Here is a 17,419-nt window from a genome sequence, read left to right as displayed (position 1 = left end):
TTAATGTTTTCACACGTCAGTTAATATTACATATGTACAACTAAACATGTATTATTTTCTATCTTACATGCATACTGAAATTGGCTACTGATTTGAAATCATATTAATTAAAAGAGAAATCATATATTTTGGTAAAAGAAAATTAACACTTCATAATTAAATGAATGCAATATACTGTACCAAATGAAAAAAAAAAGAAATAAAACATCGAAAAAAAAAAAAAAAGCTAAATTTATGTTCTGATCTTAAAATTTGCGACTTCCTTACAACAAAATTCACTCACGTTTATTATTTCCGCCGTGATTAAGGGTTCTCCACACCCCGTGATTCTTTTTTAATGACAGTACGTCACAACGTGGCAATTTTATCTTATTGTAAATCCTTTTTTGTCACCAAATGTGGGTGTCTATATCTGAAGCGCAGTGGGTAAAAATTCGATCTACTGACTCGAAGGTCCTGTGTTCGATTATAGCGGCGAATATGCTTTTAAAAAAAGCAATATTTTTTTTTTTTAAAGTTGATGCTCCCCCACAATTGACATTTCTCCAGTCATTTTCAAGTCAAATACATGCCTCAATTTTATGTCTGAAAGGAATTTAAAAAATCGAACTTATATTAACTTCTGTTCTAAAGAATTTCGAGAACCCTTAAAAACACTCACATTTATTGATGAAAACGTTGATATATCTACGTATAGTGTAGCTATTGCATTGTTTATGTTTGATTGTATCTTTTTTTTTAAAGAAAATATTGCAATGAACAAAACGGCATGGCAACAATATCCAGATCATAGCCCCTGGGGAGCGGATCTTGCCATTGACGGACAGAAATCAAATCTGTCTGCTGAAGGAGGGCAGTGTTCAATATCAGCTGACTTTAAATCAACAGCAGAATGGCGGGTAGATCTTGGAGAAATACTCAGTATACATCATATTGTAATACTATACAGGACAGAGAACGAAGTCTGGAGTATGTTATTTAGATAATTATTCATTTTAAATGCAGAAGATTTTATACATGTATATGTACCGGCTTATAAATACGATATTTCTATACTTAGTAATTTCATGATTCAAATTGCCATTAAAGTTCAAATTCTTTTGAGAAAATGGTAAAGCAGATATATCAAGTTTTTACTTGTGCAGTACTGAGACTTAATTTTTCTATATCTTCAAACTTTAAAAAGCACAGGGGAAATGCTTTTGAATATAGGGACTAATTTAAAATCCAAAAACGTCCGTTCTCTCTCTCTCTCTCTCTCTCTCTCTCTCTCTCTCTCTCTCTCTCTCTCTCTCTCTCATGTGTGTGTTGTGTGCGTGTGTCAAGTCAAATCATTATGATTATTTAAAATAAAATCATCAACATTGTATACATAAACATATACGTTTTTTCCTGATTACAATCTTAGATGCAAGCAATCTATACACATCTGGGTTTGTTGGATTCTCGGTTTACATATCGAACACAACCGACAAGGCTGGTTCGGTTTTGTGTTTTAAAGACACCAGGTACACAAGGGCGACAATACCCAATCCCGCAAACATAAGCTGTCCCACACACGGGAGATATGTCATCTGTTACAACAACAGGACTCATCGTCCGTCCCCCCCCCCCCCCGGATATAGTAAATTTGCCCACAACGAGCTATGTGAGTTTGAGGTTTATGGTACGTCTCTTCATTTAATAATAACCATATTTTCACGTGAAGATTCATACAAAAGGGGTCGTGATCGGTGAAGCGCGGGTGGCCGTGATTTTGAAGCGGTGAAAGTAGGTCATCAAGTATTCAAAGACATATCATGTTTAACTAAAATCAACTTTGATTACCAAACGTATCGCAGTGATTATTGAGAAACTATCTCTAGTTACATGAGATTGAGGTATCTTTGAAAAAGCTGAAACAAGTTTCAAAATCACGATCCTCGCGCTACGATGATCACAACCCCCGTTACGTGCGATTCTACACGGTGATATTTACTAATATTACACAATCACAAATGACAGTAAAATGTTTCCTCGGAATTAAGATGTGAAGTTTGAGAATGCTGTACCTTAATAAATCATAACGTCTTGTGTTGTGATAAAGTGAACATATGTGCAGTCATTTGGTTTGAAGTCACCTTTAAAAGCATACTCATTCTTTTAAACAGTAAAAAAATGATTAATAATAAATTACAAGGATGCCCAACTCCAGGATATTACGGAGAAGACTGTTCTTTACCATGTCCACAGAACTGCCAAGAAACTTCCTGTAACATCTCTGGGTTGCGTTGCTGGATACACAGGTCCAAATTGTGCTGAACGTGAGTAGTTATATATATATATATATATATATATATATATATATATATATATATATATATATATATATATATATATATATATATATTACATTTGAAAGGTTTGAAGTAAAAGTAAGCTTTGATTTTTCAAGATTCTTATGCTTCTTATGTTTTTTTTAAACAATGATTTGAAACTGTTTGCGGTGGTATGGAACACCTCCATATTGTGACGTACTTTCTATCGAAATAAATGATATTTAACGAAGTATGATTTATATATTTGTCCTTCTCTTTGAACTGATACCTAACAACGTAACGCAATGGGTAAGAGCGTTCACTAAGAATTTGTAAGTCATGAGTTTGAATCTCCCTGAGGGCCTTTTTATATTTTTTCCTTTAAAAAAATATAAAAACATTTTTTGGGTCAACTATTTTAAAATTTTAAAATTACAAACCGGGGATAGTATTTTGATTTTAACGTAATTTGATCCGCAAAATATTGACAGGGGTCTATACCACCTATTGGTACGGTTATTGTTCGCCCCCGTTTTATTTCCGCCCATGTCGCCCACATTGTCAGTGGGTGAATTTAAGAATGGACGAATTCCAATTTCTCAAATTATTCCACTCACAAATTATTCACAACTTTATCTTGTCGAATTCGAGACCGAGCCAAACCAATTGAAAGTTAATTAAGAAAGGCGAAATTAACACGGGGCGAAAATAACCCTGTATACAGAATTCTAATTTGTACACATAGAACATGACCCAACTGTGTTAATATGACAAACATTATAGAAGCTTTTAACTTCTAAAATTCAAATTTTGGTTAAACATTTGAAATGCACAGGTTTAACATTCTACACGTCATTAAGAAGACGATAAGAAAGGAATAAAACAAGAAAAAATTATATCACAAAAATACTGTTCTACGCATGACTGTGGTTGGTCAGTCAGTCTTTAAAATTATAAAGAAGCAACTTGATTTTTTGTAGTGTTTGAGTCTGCTTTGGTAGATGTTGAAGGAATAACGTGTTTATCATCCACGGCACTCTTTGTCTCTGTCGCAGTGATAACCTTAAGTGGATTTCTGAATGTGTTTTTCGCCATAAGGTAAGACATTATATTTGTGTCAGTCATTGACATATCTAAACAACATGTTATTGTGTATTAAAATCTTCAAACAAAACAATGATTTACGAGAGTAGTTCGATATGAGATGTATATGTAAATGCATGTTATCTCAACTCCACAATTCGACTCGTATTAAATTGAACATTGAATCCTTTCAAACTATTATTCTCTGCATAGTTTCAGTCTCTAATCCATTCTTCAAATGCGTCACGTTACAATGGATGTGACGGTCAATTATGTCTTTCTTCATCAACGATCTATCACAGTATCATACCCATAAAATTCCTAATGAATTTATTAAAGATCCGCATTACCAAATGACCGAATTTTGTAACATTGTATTGTTACAAGTTATTGGAACAATAGCAAAATAGCACCAACCCCCACATCGCTCCTTTCTAAAACCAAAGCAGGTTTGGGGGGGGGGGGTAAAAATAACTTGCTATGGTCTCATAGTTAGTAAAGATGTTTAATATACTACATGTTATCATCACATAAAAGAATATGCCTAAACGGATGGATGTATTGTTAAAATATAACTCTAAAATATTAACATAGGTATATGTACGTGTAACTCATATAAGGTTATGCCGTTTTAACACTAAATGATTCTATATTTGTATCATCATAGCATCTTTGAAACATATTTTTGAAAACATTTTTTTTTGCATTATAATATCCTCTTTTTAATTGTAATTAATATTATTAATCGTGAAACTTGTCTGAAGAAAAACATCCAAATCGGGGGGTTATTGAATTTTGAAAGAAAATAAAATAATTCGTTGTGTGCATACTTGGTGAATCATGAGTGAGCAGAAATCCCCAAAGTAAAGAAACAACAACACAGATCTCCACGTCACTGGAGCGGATCTACAAATGAAAGCCAGGCATGGTAGATAGTATAGTTTAGGTTAGTACGGGACACCTGTACATATAAATGTGGGTGAAAGTACTTTAAGATTAAAAAGAATTTCACCCGTCCGTTAGAATTTCCAAATCTTACACTAATTACCCAACACTTGTTTAATAGATCGATAATAATTAAAAAAGCACGTGAAATACTAGTAGTCGCATATATTTTAAAACGCTTGATTTATTTAAATGTAGAAAATAATGACGTCTATATTCGTGTTTTTTTTCGATTTTGTGTTAATTTTCCTCTGGCAGGAATTTAACAATTAATCATATAAGTATCAAGAAGGGATTTCAGAAAAAATAACATGACAAAGATAGTGAGTGTGTACATGTGTATATACAATACAACACAAACGTGGAAATTAGCGACAGCACTATGTCCCTTAATTGTAGCTGTAACTATAAAATTGACATCACAAGTAACGATTCAATTTATTGAAAAGAAAAAAATACTCTGTCAAACAACACTTCGATCTAACAGTCGTCTAGTGCGTTCATGTGCCGCCCAATACTTCAGAGCCCTCTGTTCAAGTGTAATGTGAGCTCATAACTTCGAGTTCTGACGAACTTTTTGTGACCAATAGTGCAGTATACAATCATGTACATTTTATGTATATATGTTTTTGTTATACTTTCATGTTAAATAATGAAATATGATTGGTTTAGACGCAGTTCATAATCTGTTCTATTGCCCTCAGCGTTAGCAACGCACTTAGCAACAGGTAACATTACGAATTGTTATAAGCGCGAAAATCATGCACGTACGGTTCGCTTTAGAATTCACGTTATTCCTATCTAGAAGCAGTGATGTTTCTTTAAAATTAAAACATTCAGTATTACAAAATAAATAGTGCCTGTTTGTGAGGATAACACCTCTCGAAAACCATTGTCAACCTCCGCTTTGCGTCGGTTGACAATGGTTTTCTCGGAGTGTCAATTTCAACTGTTACCCTCCTAAACAGGCACTATTTATATAATGTTAGTCATCTTTTCTTTTCTTTTCACCCTTTTCCTTATTATTTGATGTTTTCTGAAAATTTATAACTTGTATGTATCTTCATTATCTCCTTAAGGAGGAAATAAAGTATGAATGAATACCTAAACACAATTTTAATATTTGCGTAAGAACAATAAGACAATGAATGGAATATGTACCTGTCCTACCACTTGCGACAGGGAACATTTTATATCTATATATATGTTATTAATTTGTGATTATTGTCAATTTTGGGTTAAAATTTGAATTGAATTTTTGAATACCATTGCGAAGCACAATATCCTTTAGAGAGTGTTCCACAACTTCGTAGACAATACTTTAAGCCACACAAATACGAATGAGACTTCTTCAAACTGAAAAAAAAATATTTAGATAGTTGCAATAAAAATGTTTGAAATTAAATGGGGGGTGTTAAGCATTTTAGAGGTAATCTGTAATTTGTAATCATTGTAAATTGCGACACTTTCAGTAACAACATGTGTTAATTTTAATTATCAAATACATTTATTCCCAAGTTATTAAAATTTGTTTAGGAATTATAAGGAATCATTCTTTGAGTATTATGAGATGATGATTTCGGTCAGAGCGTGGTTAAATCCAAGAAAGCCCGAAGGTCTTTATGATAGATTTGACCAAGCTCCGATCAAAATTATCATCTCAAAATATTCAAAGAATGATTCCTTATTACTTATATTTATATTATTTCCAATTTACACACCTTTATTTTAAAACCTTTATTTTTTTTTAATGTAGCACATGCTTTGTTATACTACGCAGCGCAACCAATACCTTTTTACGGTTATTCTATAAGTCCATTTTGTGTTACTCATGTTTTATGCAGTTAATGGGTTTTAGAGTTCAAAATTGATTCGCAATGTTATCATGGACAAAGACAGTTGAAAATGTTAATATAAACATGTAATACCTAAAAAGGTTCACATATTTTTAACTCAAAGGACAAATGGGAATAAACTGATGAAACGTACACCCTATCCGCACTACCAAAAAAAAAAAACCCTATTAAGCCCGAAAAAAGATGTTAAATGATTTGAATTAAAATAAAAACACTCATAGTGTTTTATTATTATACCGACCTACCATTTAACTAAAATGAGAAATTTAAGGCACGCTACACTTTGTAATCAACAGATAGTTTCGTATAGGATATTATACTGAAAAATCCGCTGCAAATTCTTGACACTTTATACTGCTTATAATAACTGTGTTACGGTGCTATATTTGTGGCGAGCGCAGCAAGAAATACACATACCTTGCATCATTGTCAACTCAGTTTCATTTAGTTATCAACTAACATCAAAGGTTTTGAGAGAGAGAGAGAGAGAGAGAGAGAGAGAGAGAGAGAGAGAGAGAGAGAGAGAGAGAAAAAAAGAGAGAGAGAGCGACGGACAGAAGGACGGGCGGACTGACAGACAAACTAGACAGAACAGAAAGACAGAACAGACGTTGAGAAAGAGAGAGAGAAAAAAAGAGAGAGAGAGTTATAAGATTTCTACGTTTAATGTTTTTTTTTTTTACAAAATAGACTTGCTTTCATCTAAAATCGTTATTTATTCGGTGTCTGTATATTTGTTCTGATAAGACAGCTAAATACCGACCTTTTTTATATGTATTGTTTGCAACCTTCTTTCAAAATTTAAATGGACCTTTAAATCTTTTGCATTCATTCACTAAGTGTGGTTTAAAGAAATTCTATCAACCGAGTCGAGAAATTAATAACATATATTAAACTTTAAAACGCAGAAGTGTCATAATAATGAATTAAAGAAGAAATACGCGGTTAAATATATATATGTCACGACCTCTTTTTCTACTTCCTGGATTCATCGCCGTATGAACGCAATGGATTTGGTTTTGTCTTGTTTACTACTCTCTGCAGTGACCGGTTTAGGTGAATTGTATGGTAAGAAAGTGACATTTTTATTACTTGAACATTTATTCACTAAATATACATTTAGTTATATCGCAATAACAATTCCTCTGAAAAAAATTAAACAAATGCATTGATTCCGTCTAAATATTATACCGTCTTGAAAAAAACCCCAAAAAAACCTCTACCTATTCCTTTGTCCAGTTACATTTTTGTGAAACAAGGACTTGTTAGTACACAAATAACTTTCTTTTGTTGAGATAGGAAGCAGTTTATGGTCTGTATGACATGCATAAGCATTGACAGTTTGATCCACAGCAGTTTATGGGTCTGTAATACATGCATAAGCATTGTTAGATTGATGCACAAAAGTGAGAGAGAGAGAGAGAGAGAGAGAGAGAGAGAGAGAGAGAGAGAGAGAGAGAGAGAGAGAGAGAGAGCAATTGTTTGTCAGTGGAACAATAGTGAGAGAGGATTAGAGAGAGAGAGAGAATTAGAGAGAGAAAGAGAGAGAGAGAGAGAGAGAGAGAGAGAGAGAGACCAATTGTTTGTCATTTTTACACGTACACGTAAGAGTGCCAACATTAGAGAGGTTGAACATTTGAACGTGTACGTCTACGGGTACGTGTAGAACTACAAGTATGTTTACACATACACGTACACGTACAAAAATTTAGAATATTATATTATATATATATGAACTGTACTTGTAAATGAACGTGAAAAATAATTAGATTTAACATTTTCAACATGTTTAATTTACTCTCACTGTTCAAGAAATAATTCAATGAAGTTGATGAAACCAAAGGCACAGCCGTCCTTTACCTATCGTCTTTTTTACATAAAACAACTTTTGATATACACAAGGTATGTATTTCTTTTGAAAAATGCTACAAGTTTCCACCTCCGTGAACTTTTGATTTTACACGTTTTGTACAACTTGTAGAATTACGCGGCATACAGATTTTATGACGTATTACACATTAAATTAGGGAATTCCCCTATTTACACGTACTCGTACACGTTCAAATGCTTAACCTCTCTAATAACCCTTTTTTCTATATCAATGTATTGGTTTGGTCTATAGAATCTGTTACAAAGAGAACACCGTGCAGCACCATCATTTATGCTGATTGAAACATAGCGCTATCTTTGCTAGCATATTCTGCAGTGGGCAATTGGTAAACAATTAAAATACTAGAATGTGTTATTTCTAGTTTTGCCGATTATATAGAACGTAACTAAAAACAATCCCTAATGTCCCCATATGAGTATGTCTACTCTGTCTTACAAGTTGACAAATAAATATGATTCTGTGAAACTTTTTAATTGAAGATTTGCCACTAATGTAGAGATCGCTTGCTTTAGGACCCAACTCATGATCCCAAATCCCTACAAACTCAACAGTCACTTTTTTTTCACTTACCTGGCATATTCAATGAAATAGCTTTTAAGTATTATTGTTTCATGAGTGTATGTATTGTGAACCCCGTCGTTCTGAATAATCAAAGTAGTTCATAAATACTATAAATCATGGACATTCAGAAGTTGGAGTTCTATTCGCTTTTCGCTATTCACAATTAGATTAGCGAATCGAATTCTGTGGTCAGTTCGCTATTTAAATTACCATAAACATGCTAATAAACGTAAACTCGAAATTCCATATAAACTTCCCTTTTAAATCGAACGAAACAGTTATATAGTAAAAATTATTACTTGCTGACCTGATCTGAACATTGACATACTTAGCTAGGCAGGCAAGAAGGTAATAAAATCATCATATTCTGTAGCTCTAAAGATATCATCCATGGGGCTAGCTAACACCCTGTATCCCATATTTGGGCCTTCATATTTGGTGAGAATGGAGCCCCAAAAAGCCAAGTCGACCCTCATAAGGAATTTGGTTTACAAGACAAGTAACAGGCTAAGTTAGCATGGCGAAAATGGTAAATTTTGTATAATACAGTTATAATTGGATATCTTTCAAGGGACCGGCTTCTATCCTGCCTCCCATATGTTGGCTCTCGTATTTGGTGAGGATGGGACTCCAAGAAAGACCAGTCGACCCTCAAAAGGAATTGGGTTTACACGACCAGTAACAGGCAAAGCTAGCCTGTCTAAAATGGGACTATTCGTATAATACAGTTATAATCTTTCAAGGGGCTTGCTAACACCCTGTGTCCCATATTTGGGCCTTTATATTTGATGATAGAGGGAGCACCGGTAATGCCCAGTCGACCCTCACAAGAAATGAGTTTACAGTACACGACCAGTAACAGGCTAAGCTAGCCTGGGAAAATGGGAAATTTTGTATTATACAGTTATAATGGGATATCTATATTGGTTAGCCTAGCTAAGCCTGGTAACGGCCGTTGAACCCATTTCCTTTTGAGGAACAATTGGACTTTTCCAGAGAAATATGAAAGCCCAAATATGGGATACAGGGTGTTAGCCAGCCTCTTGAAATATCTTCCCATTATAACTTTATTATGCGCAATATCCTTTTTTCGCCAGGCCTACTAAACCTGTTATTGGCCGTGTAAACCCAATTCCTTGAGGGTCGTCATAACTGTCCAGGGGCCCCAATCCCCCCCCCCCCCATATGAAGGCCCAAATATGGGATTTAGGGTTTTAGCCAGCCTCTTGAAATATATTCCTATGATAACTGTATTATGCGAAATATCATATTTTTGGAAGTCTAGCTAAGCCTGTTAATGGCCGTGTAAACACAATTTCCTTTGAAAGTCGACTCATTGTCCTAGTGCCTATCCCCTTTAAAAATTTTAAAAGCCTATATATTGGATACATGGTGTTAGTCAGCCCCTTGAAAGATATTCTCATGATGGCTGTATTATTCGAAATAGCCTATTTTCAACTAGCTACATTTAAACTAACTAAGCTAGCTAAACCTTTTAATGGTCGTGTGACCCGAATTTCACAATATGAGGGTCGAGTAGTCTATTCCATGGCCCATCACTTTAAAATATGAAGGGCCAAATATGGGATACAAGTTGTGAGCCATCCCCTTGAAAGATATTCCCATTTTACTATATTATGCAAAATATCCAATTTTCGCCAGGCTAGCTAAGCCTGTTAACGGCCGTGTAAACCCAATTTCTTTTGAGGGTCGACTAGACTGTGCCTGGGCCCCACCTCCTTTAAATATGAAGTCCCAAATATGGAATACATGGTGTTAGCCAGCCCTTTGAAAGATATTCATGTTGCAACAGAATTTGATGAAGTTCTTGCACATACCTGTTTCCCAAGCTAGCTAAGTATATCAATGTTCAGGTCAAGTCAGCAAGTAATAATTTTTACAATATTACTGTTTCTTTTGATTAAGAAAGGAAGTTTATATGGAATTTTGAATTTACGTTTATAAGCATGTTTACGGTAATTTGAATAGCGAACCGACCACAGAATTCTATTCGCTATTCGAATAGTGAATAGCGAAACGCGAACAGAACTCCAACTTCTGAATGCCTAAATCATGTTTATTCATATTGTTTTATTTCTTGGTCGAAAATATTTCTAACAATGTTTTTTTCTTTACAACGTGAAGAAATTTAGAAATAGAAATATTCTTCATAAAATTAAATGTTCTGAAACTTTTTTTTTTACATTTGATATTGTTATATGTTGCCAGGTTTTTTTTTTATTTAGATAACATTGCTCTTAATAAACCTGCATGGCAGCGGTATCCTTATAGCTCTACTTACTGGGGAGCGGATCTTGCTGTAGATGGAAGGAAATCAGATTTGTCTGCTGTGGGTGGGCAATGTACAATAACAAACATCGATAAATCAACAGCATTATGGCGGGTAGATCTTGGAGGTGTATACAGCATACACCATATATTTATACAATACAGGACCGATAACTTTCAATGGGGTACTAGCCAACATTTATATAAAAAGTGATAAAATAATTCAGTAAAGAAAAGTATTTTTCATTTAACGGAAGAACTTCTTGTTAAAAAATACTTGTTGTGTTATTTGTTTTCTTTCTGCTCATTGACAAATTATTTAAACAATAAAATGCTTTATTTGGTGATTCATGCTGGATATGGAGGTAGCGACATTACTGAAAAAAATAGCCAATTATGTTTTTTTTTTTTTTTTTTTTTGCAACAAGCACTACCTTCAACTTTTTGTAAGAAACTGAATGCGCACTGTAGATGTAAATATATCTAAATAAATTCATAAACCCTCCCCTCGCCACAGAAAGAAACTTCTGTATTAAGGGTGCACGGTAGATGTAAATATATCTAAATAAATTCATAAACTCTCGATCTCTCGCCACGGAAAAAAAATTCTCTACTGACAAACCTTGAGTTTTAGATTGGTAACTTTTTTTTGGTTTTTAAAAGTATGCTTTCTTTTAAATAGATTTGTTTATATATATAGATCAAAACAATGATTATACTAGAAGATTTCTTGGATTCTCTGTATACATATCAAATACCACCCAGGAAGAAGATTGGCAACTTTGTTTCAAGGACCGCAGCTATACCAGATCTACAATACCTAATCCTACAAACATAACTTGTGTCAAACATGGGCGATACATCATTTATTACAACACCAGGACAGCTCCATTGTCAAATTGATATAGTTCCTTCGCCCACAACGAGCTATGTGAGGTAGAGGTGTATGGTACGTCATCAAAATTTAATAAAGAATATCAGTGACCTCGTTTCAAACAAACTTTTTACGTCATTGACATCTATCATAAAAAACAAAAGTTAAAAAATCATTTTAACAACTTTATTTTTTTTATTGTATTTTTTTCGTAAAACAGGGGAAATCGTCTGTTGTGTTTACTACGTCATTTCAATGCTTATACTTTTATCAAAATAAAGCATCTACTTTGATTACCTGTAAACTGGCTAACACGAATAATTCAACGATTTTCGCGAAATACCGTGAACATTATAAAATTCATGTGAAAATAAGTGTTACACTTTTTAAACATTCAGTGTTAAATACATGAGTGGCGAATATTCAGCTTTTTAGATTTCAAATATATTCATTATTTTGTTTGCTAGGATGCCAAAACTCGGGATATTACGGAGAAGATTGTTCCTTACAGTGCCCACCAAACTGCCAGGAAGGTTATTGTAGCATCGTAGATGGCACGTGTCTAGGCTGTAGGGTTGGTTACAGGGGACCGAATTGCGATGATCGTGAGTGCCTCGTAACTATTGTTAAAGACTATTTAACGATTCAAACACTACGAAATTACATTGTAACATCTAATTATTTACATTTAAAAAATGATGCCATTGATACATGGTCTTTTTAATTTTTATCTAAATAAGTCTAAGCTTTGGATATCTAGGCATGAAATAATCATAACAAAAAACATTTGTTTTTTACAGTTAATATTAAAAAAAACCATCCAGGGTTAAGTAACCAACAATTACACTTGCAAACGAACACACTATTTCAATGACTTCAACCTGATATGAAATTGTGTCATTCAGTTTATTAAATGAGCCTTAACGATAACTGGGATAAAGTGAATGAGATAGCCAATTGGTCACGTTTCGTGAAATTATTTACACGCGGTTGACTAAATAATTCAATTTTAAATTGCAATGGTTACTTTATATGACCATCTTTAACATACGCAATATAATTCGGTTTGTAAACCTGAAGTTATTGTGAAATAAGATTGAAGTTAATTGAGATATGTAGAAGTTAGTATGTATTTCAGATCACGTCTAATGTTACAGTTATTAGAAATTCATTATGTTTTACATACATTAGTTAAAATTATATAAAACCTATAAAATATTACGTGTCTTTCATCACATTATTGCTAAAATTACAATAAGTAAATAAAGTGAATCCTTTTTCTAGAATGCAGCAACAAAACGTTTGGACTAGAGTGTCAACAAATTTGCGGAAACTGTAAAAACAGCGAACCCTGCCATCATGTGAACGGAAGTTGTTTAAAAGGTTGTGCCAACGGGTCGTACGGTGCCAGGTGTGAAATTGGTATGATAATAAAAAAAAGTATTAGGGATGTGGTCAGACAAATGATATTTTTAAAAACAATTTTTTTGGTAACTACAGTGTATTTCATGATGTCTTAGAATTTCTAACATGCCGATTTAATCACATACCATAGCAATTTTAACACTTTTGAATCAGCGATGGAAAAGTTATATTTAATTCCTTTAACATGAATCTCAATACAGCATCTAATTAGCCAATACTTTTCGTTTTAATTCTTAAGTCACTGATTTTTTTTGGGTAGCCAATCTAAATGTGCAGTATATGCAATATGTAGGAATATAATAGAATTGCAATATAATGACTTCTTTTTTTTCGCGTTACATTATGATATTTAGATAAGATATAAGCATCAGTATTTTCAACGTGAAGCAAAATGCCCGTTATGTTTGGAACCTATGAGCGAGTTCTATGATAGTGTCTTGTTTTCCTGTTCATTTGTTTTCCTGTAATAGCCTGTCCTGATGGTCGGTATGGTTACAACTGTCAGGAAAAATGCAACGTAAACTGTGGAGTTCCATACAGGTGTGACAGGGTGACAGGGCAGTGTGAGGGAGGCTGTCAAATTGGTTGGAAAGGCCAAACATGCGACACACGTAGGAAATGACGTATTGATAATTTTATATATAATATAAATTTATCTTATCCTACTTAACAACATTCTTTTTTTTCTTTTGTGTGCAGACATAATGCTCTTTAAAGTTTTGAAATTCTCAAATTATCATAATCGGTAGTGAACACTTAATTTTTGTTTTACAGAATGTAATGAGGGTAAATTTGGATTAGATTGCAACTTGCCATGTGGTCACTGCTTGAACAACGTTGATTGTCATTACATTGATGGCACTTGTTTTAATGGATGCGATAGTGGTTATCAAGGGAGTTTTTGTAAAGAAGGTATATTTAACCATCTTTTTTGTTGAAATATTAAAGAAATTCAGAACTTTATTCTTATAACATTTCATTTATGCTTATTTTGAAATATCAGTTTTATATTTAGAAAATTGTATATTGGCACTTAGACATGGTATTTTTAACCAAACTTTTTTATGACAAAGAGCAAAATGTAACTTATTGGTATATAAAGTCGAAATTAAGTTTATAAATCAATATATTTGGAGGTATCCATGAAGTATCCACGAAATCCATTGATATATTTTTGATAATGGGCAATGATGATCCCACAGCTTTTAATCACAGAATCATGATGTTTCAGCATATTCATTTTGTTGAAATGTTTCATATAGTTTGCAATAACAACACGTATGGACCAAGATGCTCATTTACATGTGGAAACTGTCTCTACTTGTACGGAGAACAATGTCATCACGTGACCGGTCAATGTCCACGTGAATGTAACGTTGGTTTTCAGGGTGATCGGTGTGACCAAGGTATGATTAAAATATTGCTAAGCATTCTTTAAATTAGACGAAAGTTAACGTGGATATGAAGAGGCACAGTATTGAAATCATTGATATATGTTAAACATTTATTCAGAAAATTACGAACGAAACTGAAATTTATTACATGAAGTTTTACTTCTTTATCATTTTTTTTTTATAAAATAATATCTACTACCCTTATTTTGAATTTAATTTATTTTTACTATGGAAATCTTTTGGAATGTGCTAAATTTTTCTCGTTGTCACCATACTTTATTTGTATGACTGCTAAATATATTTCCTTTTCTTTTAAATTAATAAAAACACTATTATAAACCGTCACTAAATGGTGAAACGTTGCACTTGTTGACCATCTGGTTTGGTTTGGATATGATATTAAACATGAATTTTTTCATTTAGTATATTGCGGTATCTAATGGCTGAGAACAAAGTTGTTTTTTTAAAGAATACATTTTTATAATGATTTGTTTCTCTGATGCTTTGTCAATAATTATTTGTTTTTAAATTCCATAGTGGCCGTCCTAAACAAACAAGCGGGTGTTTTTCGGGCTTTTTCATAAGTTTTATTAACGGTGAATGATAATACGAAAAAGTTATTTAACATTATACTCTACCAATGTCATACAATCACGATTTTTCAACTTATTTTTTCAACCACATTGCAAGATAAATCTATTACTTAACACTTACGGCCGCATAAAAGACAAAGTCATGCGCATTTTATCTGTACTAGGCTTTGTTAATTAAGTGTATCTAATAATCTGTTGTTGTTTTTTTTAATAAAAAGATGATGAGGAATTTTTTGCTAAATCCTTTTGTTAATTTAATCAATTAAGACCGTATGGTGTTGAAAATATAGTTACGTAATTCGTATTGAAACTGAAAGTGAAAATGATTGCTTTTATTCTAGCATCTGATTCTATTTCTGCCGAATCCACGTCAAACAACCAATTACTCACAATTCTCTACGTCTGCATTACTTTACTTATCTTGAGTGGATTCCTTAATGTGATTTTAGTTATCAAGTAAGTGATCTTATTTAAAAATTAGATTAGCTATTCAAACAAAGCATTATACAATAGGAAAAACATTATGCTAAGTTGTGTATTGTTCTTTTACCACAAACAGACAACTCAGAAACAGTGCCTGTAAAGAACAAAAAAGCCAGGAAAACCTCGAAACGCACGCAGATGGAACGTGCAAGAGTTCAGAACAAGTAAAACCATCCACTATATACATTAATGAATGTGACGAAAACTGTGCTGAGTATCAAGAACTGGAAAACATTTCACAAACCCAGTATAATCAGCTTCAGTAAAACCATAAACAGTAATTTATTCCATTTTTGTATTTGTTTTGTTGTTGTTGTCATACAGAACGATACATGTCAATAATCATTTAATATAATGTTTTGTAGATACTCCAAACGAAATCATGTTTTCTCTAAAAAAAAAAAGATATTCGTAAGATATTGGCAATAACCCCGAACGTTACAGGTTCCAACAATAACTGTGACTCAAATATTGCAAGCTTTATTATCTTGAGAGTTGATGTTGAAGTTTATTCCGACCATTAAACAAATAACAAACGTCTCAAAGGGCAATGATCGGAAAAACCGAGAAATGGTTATATAGAAAACAACAATTATTGTCGGAACCTGTAACATTTAAATCCCAACTGAGTTGCGTCGATGATTCCTGAAAACATTCTATCTTTTGCACCTATTTTCAATTTTTTACGATGTTACTTAAAGGGTTTGTTGCAAGGTGCATTTAAAACTTTGATACAAAGCCTGATTTGGCTGTAAAAAATTACGTTCAATTTGAAATTACGCTATTTATCGACAACTGTGGTATTTTAGAAAAAAACATTTAAAAACTAAACGAGCAAAGAAACTCTCGATGTCCTATTATATTTTTATGTAATAAATTTCATTAATTTAAATTATTTACTCAGTTTTAAGTAAAATACATTTAATTTTCATTTGTATAAAGTTTCAAATCATTTTTTCAGCTATTAGTGTATCCCTGAGATATTATAACTACCAAACGAGTCAAATTGTTTAAAAATAAACGGTTGCAGCGTATTCATTTAAAAACCATGAAAGTTGGTATTTTTACAGTTATGATTATACTCGTTTAAACTGTTTCGTTCCATGCAACAATGCCTCAATGTATCATAATAGTGTCTTTTAAATCATTTAAAGAATATAATATAATGATGATTTTCTTTTTATTAAATATGTAAATTAAGAAGACTCGAAACATAGATTTTTAAAAAAAATTAGAAGGATGCTATCAATCTTATATTTCTTTTTTTTCAACCTATCACGGTACATGTGAGTTTCAAAATTGATGCAATATTGACAAAAGAAAATGGGGTTGACACAAATGGAATTATAAAGAAATCACACTAAAATATGTCCCAAGATATCCTTGTTTCAAAATTTGCTCAATTATTTAATATTTACACATGCCCAAGGGTTCAAACGATTTCATTCAAAAGTATGAAAAAACCCAACTTTTCATGTTAATGCATACCTAGATATAAATCCATTGCAAGCGACATGAAAGTGTCAAGATGTTGATGAGGTAGAACAATTGTCAGAGATATTCCGAATGTTTTCTGAATGCTAAAAGGTGTCCAATTTTCCCATTATAAATTTCATTGAGAAATATGTTTTCATTCATATGATTTATTTTAGTAAAATAAAATAACGGATTTCAAATCTTGGAATTTTCTTTTTCATATATTTAATTTGCATTGCATAATAAGTCAAA

The 17,419-nt window shown here is 32.7% G+C and overlaps 2 protein-coding genes across 2 annotated transcripts in view; both read left to right on the top strand.

Annotated features, from left to right (window-relative positions):
• The window catches only part of LOC136270788 (uncharacterized), a 12,870-nt gene extending 11,907 nt beyond the window's left edge, over nucleotides 1-963 (top strand). Inside the window, exon 3 of the mRNA XM_066069468.1 lies at nucleotides 745-963. The gene's annotated coding sequence lies outside the window, so the exon portion shown is untranslated. The remainder of the gene's footprint in view (nucleotides 1-744) is intronic.
• LOC105338439 (multiple epidermal growth factor-like domains protein 10) overlaps nucleotides 1-17,419 on the top strand; it is a 20,285-nt gene extending 2,866 nt beyond the window's left edge. The window contains exons 2-8 of the mRNA XM_066086597.1: nucleotides 12,264-12,401; nucleotides 13,081-13,218; nucleotides 13,692-13,832; nucleotides 13,996-14,133; nucleotides 14,484-14,627; nucleotides 15,550-15,664; nucleotides 15,768-17,419. Coding sequence (XP_065942669.1) covers nucleotides 12,264-12,401; nucleotides 13,081-13,218; nucleotides 13,692-13,832; nucleotides 13,996-14,133; nucleotides 14,484-14,627; nucleotides 15,550-15,664; nucleotides 15,768-15,957 — 1,004 coding nt within the window. The 3' untranslated portion in view covers nucleotides 15,958-17,419. The remainder of the gene's footprint in view (nucleotides 1-12,263; nucleotides 12,402-13,080; nucleotides 13,219-13,691; nucleotides 13,833-13,995; nucleotides 14,134-14,483; nucleotides 14,628-15,549; nucleotides 15,665-15,767) is intronic.

This window comes from Magallana gigas, chromosome 1 (assembly GCF_963853765.1).
Source record: "Magallana gigas chromosome 1, xbMagGiga1.1, whole genome shotgun sequence".
NCBI lineage: Eukaryota > Metazoa > Mollusca > Bivalvia > Ostreida > Ostreidae > Magallana > Magallana gigas.
This window is presented reverse-complemented; position numbering and strand designations above follow the sequence as displayed.